The 15,754-nt window shown below is 36.9% G+C and overlaps 1 protein-coding gene across 1 annotated transcript in view; it reads right to left on the reverse strand.

Moving 5' to 3' along the window:
• Window positions 1-11,970, reverse strand: part of LOC103696855 (ABC transporter G family member 28-like) — a 29,306-nt gene extending 17,336 nt beyond the window's left edge. Inside the window, exons 1-8 of the mRNA XM_039123624.1 lie at window positions 11,512-11,970; window positions 11,347-11,423; window positions 8,885-9,157; window positions 6,458-6,521; window positions 6,212-6,358; window positions 5,976-6,010; window positions 4,639-4,712; window positions 1,305-2,161 (exon numbers count right to left, since the gene is read on the reverse strand). Of these exons, the coding sequence (XP_038979552.1) occupies window positions 1,305-2,161; window positions 4,639-4,712; window positions 5,976-6,010; window positions 6,212-6,358; window positions 6,458-6,521; window positions 8,885-9,157; window positions 11,347-11,423; window positions 11,512-11,720 (1,736 nt within the window). The 5' untranslated portion in view covers window positions 11,721-11,970. The remainder of the gene's footprint in view (window positions 1-1,304; window positions 2,162-4,638; window positions 4,713-5,975; window positions 6,011-6,211; window positions 6,359-6,457; window positions 6,522-8,884; window positions 9,158-11,346; window positions 11,424-11,511) is intronic.
• Window positions 11,971-15,754: the final 3,784 nt, after the last annotated feature.

The raw sequence follows: 15,754 nt of genomic DNA on the forward strand, positions 1-15,754 counted from the left end.
TGCATAACATTCCAAAGGGATCATACTATATCGAACTAGCAATGTGCTCGTACAGTACCCGATACTAAGATGACAAACCTTGGTGACAGAAGCCCGTCCAACAATAAGAAATCTTGATGCACTTATCTTAGATGCAAATATAGAAATTAAGATATTTTATTTTATTTAAAAATGAGAAAATTTTATTTTTTATTTGGATTCTAGAATATTATTTAGATTTAGAATTTATTTTTATGCAGACTCTTATTAGGGTTTCGAGTTGTCTAAATAAACCCATTCCTGTGTTAATGATAACACAATTTACATTATTGAGATTATAGAATATTGAGATATCCTCCTTTCTCTCTCCCTTGGCTTTCCTCTCTCCTCTTCTTCTTCTCCTCTTCTCTCTCTCTCTCTCTCTCTCTCTCTCTCTTCTGTCCTGCGTCGCTTGGCTAAAACACGTTACTTGCCATGGAGATTATTCTACTCCATGACTTCCATTTGTGAATTCTGGAAAGGATAGATTGCTAGCCTCAAAATAGAGCAGCAGGAAATCTGGGATTTCTTATCAAGAAAATGGTATGCATTTTTCTTTTTTTTCTCTAGTATCTAGCACGGTCGATCTCAAAAGTGATAAAAGAATCTGATAGATAAACACATCAAATCTGGTAGCAGATCTGTTGCTATGTGTTTCTTCCATGCACAATCAGCAATAAGTTATGACCACATGATTACAAAAGGACAGATGTCTTGATAAACTTCAGATCTCTTAAAATTAAATATGCATCATGCATGTATAGTCAAACAGATTCCAGGAAGACAAACACAAGTCCTGAAGTTGAGGGCAAGCTGCCAAAACAATTCTAGATAACAGAAACTTGAACACAAGAACATGAAAGTGATGAAACCAAGGCAGACTATGTTTCTAGAGAAACAATGTTTTGATCTGGAAGTAAAAAAGAGGGGGAAAAAATGAAAGATTATAGGAGCAAGATAATTGTGCGAAATCCATCAGTTATGCAAACTTTAATGTCTAGGACAAAGTCTGCCCACCAATCCTGATAGGCTAATACAATGTCTAAAAAGTCTCAAAGGCCACAATACTAATCCAGATCTAATCCTAAATATAACCTTGATAAAAAATGAATAATAAAGTAAATTTCATAGAGCAAGCATCGAATGAATGAACGAGGAGGTAAAATAAAGGTTACTAATATCAAATTTCCAAATATTTAAATACTGTCATAGATATTCAGTCACGAAGGTAATGCTTTGACATAAAACATTAATATATGCAGTGTATGTATTGAGAAAATTCTTACCTGCACCTTGCACTGAACCAAAGATTCTCCTCCACTGTCAAGTTTCCATGGACAACATCATCTTGTGGTACGAAACCGATGATTTTCTTATATGCATGAATAGGTTCAACCTTTCCATTTATAAGAACTAAACCAGTTATCTCACATCCAGTTGTCCTTCCAGTCATAGCATTAAGAAAGGTGGTTTTTCCTGCACCTGAAGGGCCCATGACCGCAGTTACACGGCCAGGCATAAGTTTTCCTGTCACACACCTCAGAAGTTGTTTTCCCTTCAAAGATAGAGTTACGTCTCTGAAAGCAACCTCAATCATAGGCTTGGTTCTGATTTCATTGGCAGCAACCATAGAAACTACTCCTGAAAAGGTCAGGTTCATTTGTTGTTGCGCAGCTTTTTCTTTTTCAATTTGACCGTATGCATACTTAAAGATTTGGGTACGAGTCTGCTTTTCTTCACCTCTAGGCATATTTTTCTTAAAGTTTTTATCTTCCATTTCAAGACTGAATCCTTCACTATCAGAGTACTCTTCAAGTGAATGCATCATTTTAGTAACATTATCTGGTTCACTGTTCTTTGATGTGGATGCTGCTGGTGATTGCTGAGATCGACTAAGAAACTTTAGCTCCTCTTGCCGTTCAACAGACCTTTTGCGAGAGAACGTATGAGATAATTGATTCTGAAGCCGAGCTGTATGTGTCTTTGCAATTTCTTTTGCCTTTTTCCACCTTTCACGAGCCTGTACAGTTTTTCTAGCCATCATTGCAGCAGCTTCCCTAGATTTGGCTTGTTTCCTTTTGTGGATGGTGATAATTTGGCCAGAGAAATTGTATATTATCAATAATAACAAACTCAGTGCAACCTACAGTAACAGAAACAGAAGGCAAACATCTTATGCTCAAGATTAAGATAGGATAGACTAACATAAATATCTTCCTAGGACCATTGCTCCATAGCTTAGGAAGTTGCAGTAATATCAAAAGTACATTGGCAAGTGGCTTATGACAATGTTTTTATTTTTTAACACCTATGTATAGCATTGCTATAGACACTAGGAAATTGATAGTGACTATTATGTTTGTAGAAAAATCATAAATATTATATTAAAGGTGCCTATTCTTCCATAGGTAACAACAGCACATTTTATAATTTTCAAAGATGGGAATTCTCTGTGTAACAACTGCTGATGATGGTTGAAAAGGGGCACAAGACGAAGGCAGGTTCTGCAAAAGTTTAGCACAAATTTGGGCCTCAAAAAATATGTTTTGTGATTGTCTGAGGCTTAAAATTTTTTCCCTGAGTACAGATGCCATTTCGTCTGTCAAACTTAGCTTTCTGTTCTTGTTTAAAATCTTTCATACTAAACAGAAACTTCAGAGAATTATTCTTCAGTGTTACAATGTAAAATCACATAACCAATGAGCTAGCCTGAGCTATCCTTCCACGTGCTAAGCCCAGACCCTCTCTGGAACAAAATTTTCATGGGTAAGAGTTCAGCACCAAGTTGTATAGAGTTAAGGTCAGGATTGTGTGTGTGAATACACCACATACACATGCTTTTATGCATGTATTTGTATATGTATTTGTGCATTTGTATAATAATTAGCTCATATACCAGCAGCACTGTAATCATAAAAGTGGAATACCTAAGTTACATTATAGAGTCTGTCTAATGTTTAACATTTTTTTATGAAAAGAAGCATTATCAACAAAAAAATTGAATTTGTCTACATAGTTTTATTTCACAAATAAGATAATTCGTGATTTGGAACAAAATAGATATTGTTTAACAATCCACAATTGGATTTATGATGCTACATTGGTACCGAGACCACTTTGGTATTGGGTTCATGGCACCCACGTTTTGAGCTCCTGCCCTTCTTCCTCTCTTCTCCCTTGTTATGATGTGTCTTGTATTTAGGTGATATACTGGCACAGGGCCTCTCCTTGGGCCTTTGGCTGAAGAAAAAGGCCTAACCTCAAATTTCGAGTCCTCAAAAACATCCCTAATCCTAAAGTATGATACGAAGGAACCCTAAAATGCCTCTAAACAAACATAGGACACAGCAATAAAGAGGAAAAAATGGCATGCCAGTGAATTACCAAGATACCAGGCCACACCAAGTGTCGGTACAGTGGACATCACCCATTCCAGTCAATGTCTTGGTTCATAATAGCCAATACAGGGTGGACCCATTTTTTCAGGTACTGAGGTCCCTGACAATTGGAACAGCTAGGACGAACCAGGACTTGTACCAAAAATTTTACTTTTACTGGGTCTTCTCATTCTCTATGTATACATACATGCACAATACATGCATGTATGTGTGCACGTAGGTATGTACATATGTATATTTCAAGCTTTTCCACATATTTTCTCCATGGTCCCCTGTATCATTCAGTATGTACATATGTATATTTCAAGCTTTTCCACATATTTTCTTCAAGGTCCCCTGTATCATTCATGTACAAAGATGGTAGGAGACATGAGATGCCCCCTGTATCTAATCATGTTCGCTGAACCAAACAACAACATTGTGTGGATACGGATCAATACAGTGCTTGACATGGGTTTGAGATGCAACAGTACAGTCAAGTTTCCAACCTTGCATTTATCATAACTTTCATCCATTTACCTTAAATCTTCCCCTCCTTTCCTACATCAACAGAAGTTAAATTATCCCTCCTTGCTGAAGCCCCAGCAAATTTTCATTCAATAAAGTGCCTTATACAAATAGCTTCCCCTAGCAAATCAATATAAAGCATCAAATCTCCATAGAAAAGCAGTCTATTATACTCTTATCTCCTTGCTGCAAGAAACCTGTTAATGGAGTTGCGTTCTCAAATTCATGGGCTGGAAATTATGACTTGGGGTTTGACTGTATGGTCCTTTAATAGAGACCTAGTTTAAGCCCAAAAGGAACCTACGCAGCTCTAGGCAAGAGTCAGCACTTCTAGGTAAATACCTTCCACACCTAAAACCCACCATTGCCTAACCCCAAAAGCCCATGGCCCCAACTCCAAATCCAGTCGAAGTGCATTCATTTTGAGCCACAACAACTTGGATGAAACAACCAAGTAATTCTAGACACCTAGAAGAGAAAATGATAGTTTTGTGATGACTTACTTTAAATGACACATTATTAACCATCCTTTGCAGGTACAAAGAGCTTTCAAGAATTCCATACAAGACTAATGCCTGTTTCTAATTCTGAAGCAGTTATTAGGAATGTAATGATATTTATATGTTTACTACTAAGAGAAAGATAATTTCAAGCAACTTCTCTGATTTTTAAAGAGGCAAAATGTACAAGTAAAATAAAGCTAAAAAACACTTACCATTAATAAAACACCAAATAAAGTGATATTTTGATTTGCGGAATTTGACTTACATGAGCTCTTGATGTAGCATCCTGAAAGTTAATTATGAGCTTTAATCAAGAGTGCCAGCTCAAAAAGTAATGAAAAACAAAAAGAGAATATAGGTTGGCAAATTTCCTGTAATAACGAAATTGAATCATATATATTGGAGACCAGAAATAAAAAAAGATGTTGAACCAGTAGTTATGTTTGCCCAAATAGACTTGCCAGAACTGTTGGGAAACTGACTGTATTAGGGAAGGGTTCTCTAATCACGTAGCACTTTGGCACATGCTTATCCCCCAAAAGGGGTAGGTTAGGACTGGGACCAGCATCCAGCAAAAGATAGCAACAGCAACTTGGGAAGGGAGAAAGAAGAATCATGGTGACCACCTTCGCTCCAAGAGAATGAGAAAGAAACTCTAGCAACTAAAGGGAAGGAAGAGGAAGTTCCCTTTTCTTTGTTTTCTTCTCTTGTTTAGCAACTTCCAACACAACAATAGAATTACACTTCGTGCCAAATAGAACAAGGTTTCTAACTTTCTTTAAGGGCATAGAATGGCTTTTTATAAATGCAAACTCTGTTGCATTGACTTTTCATATTTGCAAATATAATCATATTTGCCACCAAGGTGGTAGCCTGGTGGTAAGGGGGCGATAATTCCACTCGAGTTGCCCGGGTTCGAAATGCACGGGCATCGATTAAATTAGGGGACCAGATGCCCCACACCCGGATGGCTCGTTGGCGAATATGCTTTTCTTCCATCTGGGGTGACGTACCCACACGTGAGGCGATGAGCCCACGGGTCGGGGAAGGCACGCGAAAACCTGCGACCTGCATCGAACATTCCCCGGTACTTGCATAATAACCCTCCAAATAAAAGATCAAAGCTTTTCACAGCTATCATCTTATAAGACATCTTTACAGAAATGTCATAACACAACTTACAATGACAACCTGCTTCTACTTTCTACATTTGGAGTTACTACGATCTTTATACACGGCTAGTTCTATGGCAAGCTTCAGTTTAGCCTGTTAGTCTTGCCTTAACTAGTTTAATTAAATAACCTTGTAGCATTAAATGAGTGTATCATTTGCTTTTGGTTCAGCTTTTTATTTCAAAAGAATTCAGAAAAGCCAAATAAATGAACAGCCATAAATTACAATGTTGTTATTTCTACACGCAGTATTAAATGAACCTGATTTCACAAGATCTACAAACCTGCAAAAATAATAATCCATAGCATGTAGAACAAAGGGTTCTTAAAGATACCTAGAAACAGCTACTCAATCAAATGACCAATGAAAAACTTACTTATTTCAGAAGTAGAACCCTTCCTGCAATAATGTCTGGAAGATGCAACATGAAGCTGGTTAGAGATTTATAACCACAAATCCCTAAAGGAAGAAACAACAAATCATCAAGATCTAAAATCAACATTTAAAAGGATAATTGACATTTTTTCATACATTCTGATGCAAGATCATGTTTGTTACAAGATAACATAGGATCAAATGAAAGAAAATAGACATGTTGGATAAAAATAATACCCACTACTGCAGGAAAATTTCTGAATGGTGCTTGGGCAATAGTATCCTGCTGGGCAAAAGATTTCAGGGCTACTTCCAACATCAGCCCACCTATCTGCACCACCACAAGCATGATTTGGCTTTCCTGGAGGTAGCTGGTAATTGCATCTGCATAGTTTTTTGAGCAATAAACAAGACATGCCATATTTTGCAAGAAAATTAAAAGAAAATGTTAAAATGGATCCATTAAGAAGAAAATCAACTTACGGATCACAAATCCCTGTAGTCTTGTTTAGTGTGGCAAGTGGGCAGTAGGCACCTAAGGGACAAGCTTCATTTGACAAAAACAGAAAGTTGTGAAAAAAATAAGGAACTTCTTCCATAATTTGTCATATATGGTGAAAGGTGTTTGAATACCTTAATAAACCACCTTATACAAGTAAAATGAACTTGCAATAGTGGTGCATTCAAACCAAATATTATCATTTGAGAACTGATTTTCTTTTAGAGGATAGATTCTTCATTTTTGTTTTGGCAGATAAGCAATCAAGAGATTAGTATGCAATGTTGCTGGTCCAAAACTGAAGAGCACGCCATGTAATAGTTGCTTGTTAGATGTTTGTAGAAACAACAGGATTATATGTCACAAACTTCATTATTTATTTAATTATTGTTTGATGTTTCACATGTAATAATCACATAGATATACAGCTGATTATATATAGATGATTAGCTTGATAAAATAATATTTGTGGATATTCTCTTCTCTCCAAGTTAGTATAAAATCTGACCTGCACCATGGAATTTTGGAAAAAGCTTTTTCTAAAAGAACTATTAGTCGGGGATTTTATCAACCGGTTAAACCATGTGTAATGACAAAATATCAACTTAAAAATAGCTGTCTCATGTCCATCAATAATTTGATTTATTCTTTCGGAAACTGAGGAAGCAGCATAATGGAATTTGGCTGTTTAGCAATATAACTGGCCCTACATGCCAAGTTTGGACTAACTATTTTCAAAATCTTTAGATGATGTATGGATGGACCTGATCGGAAGTATCATCCTCCTAGTTTCTGTTCAGTAAGGTGCCTCATGTCACATATGGTCCTTATCATGAATCAGCATATTGTTGTTCACTTGTTCCCAAGCGTGGTGGCAAAATTGTATTTGAAGTTGTGTTGCTTCTAAAAACCAGTATTCCGGACATCTCAAGATTTTATACAATTATAAAATTAAGAAAAGATTTTTAGCCTTCCTGTATAATACCAAATAATTCTAGGGTTGTTTAGTTGTCATGATTTAGTAAAACAAAGTCTATACTAAAGCAAATGAGTTTAGAAAAGGTTTTTGCAAATTCGTACCTGAAATCATTTATATTTTCATATTAATTCCTATCTTTTTTCATATTTCTATTTAATCCCTAAAATCTTGTAACTTATTGCTTCTAAGTTCTTTAGGTTAACTATATAAGAATGGAATAGTCTACTTTAACTCTCCTAACAGTGTTAATTTCATATCTTCTGAACATTTTTGCCCCTAGCACTGAACCAACCTCTTAATCATGTCCCTCCACCGTTGGTCCCCTAGCAGCAAGTCCCAAGCAAGAAGATGGCAGAGAGAGAAGAGGCCAAGTTCTGAGGCTTATTTGCTATTAAGTCAAACATTTTTTTGTCCTTTTGTAATACTGGTTAACCTGCACTAAGGTATAATCAACAAAGGCTAGCACAAGGACTAAGTAAAAACAGAGAGCTTTACGAGGATTTTTTATATAAATATAAAAAAGACAGGGATTAATATGCAAATATCAGGGACTAATCTGCAAAGACACTCTTGTAGAAACACTTGTTTTGGTGCTTTTGATAAACCTCTTTTGTAAAATCTTACTATACTCCCTAGCGGACCTAACTAGATGCAAACCCAGTGAACCACCAAACTTCCATCTAAACATGCATGGGGGAACCACTTAGAGGCACATCAGTGCTTTGTACCTTTTGCAACATTAACATCAAGAAGAAAATCTGTGATGCCAAACTATAGAGATGCTTTCTGTAAACCAAGTTGAAATGAAATGATCGTTCATTACGATCACTTGCAACTAATGGAAAAGATTTGATCTTTAATGGATGTAAGGAAATAGCATGGGGCTATAACCTGTTTCAAATTTGGTGGTCATGAACTTATTAAGGTCATACATATAGTGTTGTTGCCAAAAGGAATAAGTTTTTCAGGTACTTGTGGGTTTCAAAATTTATTTCTTTTCACTTTCCGGAAAATATATACCACTTAGAAAGATTTAAGCTACTGTATATCATATGATAATTGAAAAATCAAGAAGATGTGTTGAGGGGCATGGTCACAGTTTATTTCAACAGGTGAATCAAATTTTCACAAAACAAGAAACTTTTCATCCACCAGGATACATTCTTGTTTAGATATATATGCATTTTGGATGGAAATAAGGATTATATAAATAAAATATTTTGTAAGTGTTATCAATATGTTACTCTTCATAATTCGTGGAAGTTCTATTTTAGTTTCTATAAGAAATTGTAATGAGTGACCACAGAAAACTGATCACCTTATAAGTTATAACCCTAATGAAATTCATACCTACAAAACATCACTTAGGGAGTATCCAACCTAAAACTAGTCACAGATCACTTCAGAAAGAACCATAGAGCAAGACACTTACGTATCATGCAAGTAAGACCATGTGGACAGAAGAAGCCCGGACAACACGGACGACAATTAAGAGTTCTAGAAGGCATATCTTTGGCATCTTGGAGGCTAATATTCTGATCTTGGCTGGCACTGCATGACCATCCTGCCTCACATCCAGAAACCCATGAAGTTAAATTGCAGTTCTTGTTAGGTCTCAAGTATTTACTACCAACCCCATCATCATAGAAACTGCTCAAGTAGGACTTCATTTCTGCTGCTGTGCATAAGCGTTGTGGGAGATCCCCTGTTGATTCAATTTAATCCAGGACAACAAATCAGGTATGCTTGTTTTATCCCAACATAATACTAGTTAAGCATAGGAAAGCACATAATAAAAGGCATTTTTTCTTTAACAAATCATTACAAAAAAAAAGTCTATTAGGAAAGCATCCTTATGTTATCTTAGTGACATGTATATGAAGGATGCAAAAGCAAGGATTTACAACATCTTGTTAAATACCATAGTATCTCCGAAGGCACAGCAATAACATTACACAAAAACAGCAATTCCCTCCGAACTAACAGTATATTCACATGCATTGCCATATATCAAACATCAAAATTTGGGAGAGAAGAAAACAAAAAACTTGACATTCTAATCTTAAGAGTCATCCTATCTACAAGGCACAATACCAACAGCAATAACGAATGCCATATACATGAATTCTTTCTTCAAACTAAAATTATATCAACTATACATAAGTTATATCCCATCTCCTAGAGATGAGTTGCACTAGCATGGTTAAAATGTCACTTGCACATATAATTCGCTGATATGGTACTTTTTAACTGTCACTTGTTTGGCTTGTGCAGTTTAAAACTTTAAGCTATAAATGAGCCTAAAGTGACAGATCAGATGATGACAGGGTAGTATCTGAGTCCATTAATCTTACATATTTTAATTGGAATTATGATTCTTTTTCTTTTGCCTTCCATGCCCCCACACAGAGCTATGCAGCAGCACCCTCCAATAAATTCAGCTTTTTTATGTCCTCCTCACAACATCAAATCCTGCTATCAACTTTTCACTCAAAAGTCCTGAAGATCATATCACCCCGGGCCACCCAATTTGGGGTGTACTGAACCGTACAACACTTGAAGGCTTGAACCATTAGAAACGGTCGAGGTCCCATTAACAGCCAACCCATGGACAATCATATAAATATAGGATTTCAAAAGTACGTTCATACTCCGTAGAGCCCTATGAAGCATGTAAACTAGCCCAGCTGATACCAAAGAAAGAAATTAAAATCTTCAATCAGAATGTTCACAGGACCTTTTGGAAGTCCATGGTCAAATGTTTTCAGGACCTTTCTTTGGCTAAAATTACATGCTTAGGGCTTCTCGTCGAGTTCTTGAACATCCTCTTCTCATTGTAGCATGAATTCAAGGTCGGAAATCTGTTTACAATTGAAACAAAAATTGTTTCCCATGATCCAAGAAGCTTTTAGGTTCGCAAATGGCAGAGGAAGATAGGAAGGAGGAGAGAAGTGTTTCTTTCTAAGAGTCTTTCTCCCGTTTCTGATCCCCTACCTATCATCACAAAGTGACTGGGGAAGTTTTTGGGAGTGTATGGGAGCTATGATAACTACAACAAGTGGTTATCACCATCTAATAACACCCACAGGAACCAGAACTTGAACCGAGCTTGGGCATTTGCCCTCATGGGCACCCAACCTTGATTTCCAACACCAACACATGGCAAATTTCTACTCTAAAGGGAAGGCAGTAGTATGGCTCAGCCTAGGTAATGTTCTCTGACTGTTATTTACTTCATTTGCTTCGTCCATGCAATCCACTGCAAAAATTGATCAATAGGAACTATTTCGATTAAAGCCTCCAGCACATATAAGTGAACAATTTTATGGCACTCGATGTGCATCAAGATACGTCTCCATAGATTGCTATCGTTGTAAGTGATAGAGCATAGGTCGTTACCAATCTAAGAGATAAAATAAGTACTAATCTTGATGCCCAGCAAATTGAATCAACATTAACTCCAACCAGCCTCAAATTGAATTACAGCAAGGGCCCAATCAAATCTTTGTGGATTACCAAGAGCATGCAAAATCTTCCAGAATTATTCAATTCATGAACTACCACCTATGGAACTGGGAGCAGTAGGCAAGATTAGACAGAGGAAAACCAGAAGATCAAGCCATTACTGAAAAAAGCAGGGAAATGAACCACACTATTAAAGGAGATCACCTATTTCAAGCAAACTAGGTGCAGTTTCAACAAGCAAAGAAGTGCGTCCAAGCTGGACCAGCTCACCAAAGAACCTAAATAATTTGACTTGCCATTACTGAAGCAGATGTGGTTGGAAATAAGTAATTATCTTTCCCATAAGCATTATTGAGTCTCTTTACTGAATCCAACCACAGATTTTAGAAATAAAGGAATAACATTGGAAAACACGAAAATAGCTTGTACCTCGTGTTTCTTCCATGCATTGCTCCAAGAACCCCAAATCGGCCGAGAAGTCGAATGCCCCATTCCAGTCCTTCTCCCTGGAAGACACGTTCCAAACCTTGAAACACCCATAAACCTCAAGCTGATTGCGATTTGGCAAAGAAAAACCAAAAGCCGGCAACATACCAGTCCTTGATGCAGAAACCCAAGTTCTTGCTGGCTTCTTTCACAAAGCCGCTGGTAAGATTCATAACCCGGTTGGAAACGGACGGGACCCAGTCGCTGCCGTCCCGGTCGCCGCCAACCTGGCAGCGTCCGACGGGAAGGCGGCCTAGGAGAATGACGGCGGTGATAACGCCGGCGAGGGGAATACATGGGACCAACCTCGCCGGCATTCGAACCTTCCCGAGGCAGAGAGACGGGGTTTGAAGAGGGCAAGTGGGAGGGGGGATGTTAGCCGTTGGATTGGGGATCTCAGCTGAGGATTGGTGGTGGTGTGTGGGGTGGGTGCTTGGAGCTGAAGATTGGGTACATGGAAAGAAAAGAGGGGAGGGAAGGGAAAGGGGAGAAGGCGTGGATGGCAGAGATGAAGGAGGGATGGAGGTTTTAAACGTCCGTATGATAAGGTGGTCGTCGAAGTCCGCGGTAACGCCACTGTCTGTGGGCTTTCTTGCACTGTCTTGTCCAAGCGACTACACGTTTTCTTGCACCGGGCGACTTTTTTTTACATGGAGACTTCTTTTCATCGTTGCTCCGCGTTCAGCGGTTAAAATTACAGGTTTATCGAAGAATAAAGAAAAAATTTCTACAAAAAAATACCTGTATTGGGCTGAAAATACTTCAGATAATATTTATTTAGATCTATTTTTATATTTTTATTTATATATAGATATGGATGTAAATTTGAGGATTCATCTAATATGTATAATTGTATCCATATCTCTCAATAAAAAAATAAATATGGAATCCAATTTGAGAGATTTTTTAATATTTTTTTTAATTTTATATAGCACTTTTGAACTTTAAAAAAGATAAGCAATCATAGTAATATGATACTAACTTAATTTGCTTTCTATTTAGTAATATCACAAATATAGCTTGACTATTTGACTTAAATTCGTTCTTTCGTAATTTGATTTATATATGTATCTATTCAAAACAAATATATATATAAATTTTTGCATCCAATCAATAATCATATTCATATTTATATTCATCATATATAAATAGATATGGATATCTATTATATACCCATCTAAAATGGAAGCACAGTTGTACAGAGTTTTTTATTCACTATATGGACGTCGATTTTCATAACACATGTATTAATATAGTCGGCCATTATAAAACTGCATTTCTTAATATCCAACATTTATTAACAATAACAATATTAATGTGCACAACCTCCTATGCAATAAAAGGTTGGCCATCGAAACCTCCTATTATTACAAATTATTGTATTATTGCACTATATTTTAAATGAAAGTAGGAAAAAAACATATTCCGCACATCACTTCGAGCCGATATTAAAATTAATTGCATAATATGCAACAACTATTTTGTACCAAAAAATATGCAACAAAAATTTAGCTAGTGAAGTATTCTATTTATGATAATTTATTATATTACTCTATTGTATTTAAAAAATAGTTAGAAAAAGAGAAAAAAATCGTAACTTGCGCATTGCATGGGTTATGAGGTAGTGAATATGCTAATATTCGATCCACGCAAATTACATACTAGTAAATATACTAATATCCGGTCTATGTTCCATTAATTTTCAGCTCTATGAATATAGTTTTGGATATAGTACCACCCATTTTTTTACCTGGTAAAATTGCCTAATATTATTGATAAATTTATACAAGCATGTCTAATTATAAATTATTTTCCACTAGATAAAACATGAATAAACAATTTGATATCAAGATTTTTTTTTTTTATCTTGGTCAATATCTTGGCCAAAATGTTAATTTTTATCATTATTGACCGATCACCGAAATGATATAAACTATATCATGGCCCTATTTTATTAGCCTTATCATCCATAATTATATCAAAATATCAGTCAAAGTTTCTCAAATAATTACCAAAATTTTACCATATTATTTTAATTATTAAATATTTAAATTATTGTGTTTTACCATATTGACCATGATTGGAGGGATCTCATATTTGTGTAATATTTGCCAAGACGTCCTAGGATCACAAAAATATTTTTTCTTTTTTTAAATTTTAATATTTTTTGTTTATGATTAATCACGTTTTGAAATGATTAGAAGGTGCTGTGATTCTTCTCCATGTCTCGAGAAAAGAGTACTTAAAAATTGTTGAATGACTGATATAAAGGGAATAATAGCAAGGAGATGAGGGAAATAGAAGAAAGGTTTCATAATAGTTCTGATACAATATATATATATATATATATATGTATAAGTCCAAAAAAAATTAACCATGGCAAGAAGGGAGGAATAACATTATAACACAACCAGCTCGGCTACTTGACTCATTTGCATGATAGGTGAGACTCGATCGAGCTGTTTCTTCAATGATAAATAATCTCTCACTGTCAACTACAGCAGTCACCAAAACTCTATGTGTCATGCCCCGGACCCGGATCCGTGACACGGCCGTGCTATTGCCGACTACCGCCCACAATAGCACGCAGCCTCATACCTGGGTAGCAGGGTAGTCAAACCAACCAAATCTTTTCATATGAAAGCATTCTTAATACAACATGCTGGTCAGTACCCAAATACAGAGCTTCTATGTAGTTTATGTACACAAAAGTATACTTGCTTTATCCCAAAAAAAAGAAGCCCTGATACCAAATTAACGTGTCTCTGGCAGCTATCAGTGGTGAGGATCTGAAAGAAAAAAGTAAATGAATGGATATGAGCTACACGGCTCAGTAAGTAATCATACATAATCTTACCGGATCGGGCATAATGGTAACCATGTTTATGCAAGGTTTGAGAAGCTGACATGCGTATTATCTCACAATTTATCATGGCAAAATATGTATGCTTGGAAAACAAAGCAGTATTTTCAGTCAAACAAAAATTTTCATAAAACATAAGAATTCATGCGATTGGCATCATTTAAAGGAGATAGCGGTTTTAGCAAAATACAACATTTCATATGGATATATTCAAAAATCCGTTGTAAAACAATGTATGCTTTGGCCAGGCACGTTCATAAATGTCACGGTCCGCCTGCGCAGGGCACGTGACTATCGGGCCCACATGAGGGGGAAACACGGGGCTCCCCTGCCAGATGTTGGCCGGTTCCGGGGCTTCACGCAAGCGTCCTTCACCCCTCACCGATTTTGCTTCTCCCCAAAAACGCATCTGCAGGATTTGGAAGCACCCGCCTCATATACCCAGGCTCTGAAACGAGCCTCATGATCATGCTTCAAATATCATTTTCATAAAGCATGCATATGAAACCGTGCCCCCGGCATGCCGTGGTCCATTCTTTCGGATGCTACTGCGAAGTCCATTCGGCCACTGGCGGGGCCAGCTAGTCATTCTCGGCCACTAGCAAGGCCAGCGAAGTTATTCTCGGCCACTAGCAGGCCAGCTCAGTTGCATTCGATCAGTAGCATCTTTGAGCCCATTATAGTGCCTCTTGGCTAGATAGTATTTCGTTATACTAACTTGCTTGCATGATTAAAATATCAGCATAATCATGGTGCATACATGGCCATAGTTTATTAGATCAGGCAAGTTACTTATCCATCATAACATATCATGCATGAATAACACTTTAGAAACTTAACAAACATAGTACTCATATGATCCAACGTAGGATTAGAACAGGTTACTTACTTTCTTCACAAATCATGTATACAATTCAAATTGTATGAAAAACACTGGTTCATCTTATAAAACGTAATACAAGATATACGATAAGATTAAGATAGATTACTTACAGTAATTTGCCTTTTTCCTAGGTCTCCCGCGTCCTGGTGACGAGTCCTAAGTCACCTACAATCATGTCATAATAATAATAATATGTTATTTCCTTTTCTACCTGAAATTTAGCCCATCCCTCATCCGGGTTCATCCAAACAGACTGGGTCTGGTTTTATTGGGTTCACCTAACCCATTCTAATTATATATATATACACACATATATACATATATATATATATATATATATATATATATATATATATATATTTAAGCTTAACGGGTTGCGGGTTCAGATCCGACCCGCAAACCCGTTACCATGTCTTCTTTCTCCTCCTTCTTTTCTTCTCCTTCCCGAAGCTTCCTCTCCTCCCTTCTCTTTCATCCCGATCTCCCCCTTCCTCTCTTCTCCGACGATGGGAGCACGACGAGCGGAAAGGGAGGACGGCGAGCGGAAGAAGGCCGGGCCACAACCGGCGGCGTCCACGGCTAGGCCCCGCGGCGTCCTCGGCCGA

Source organism: Phoenix dactylifera, chromosome 2 (genome assembly GCF_009389715.1).
Source record: "Phoenix dactylifera cultivar Barhee BC4 chromosome 2, palm_55x_up_171113_PBpolish2nd_filt_p, whole genome shotgun sequence".
NCBI lineage: Eukaryota > Viridiplantae > Streptophyta > Magnoliopsida > Arecales > Arecaceae > Phoenix > Phoenix dactylifera.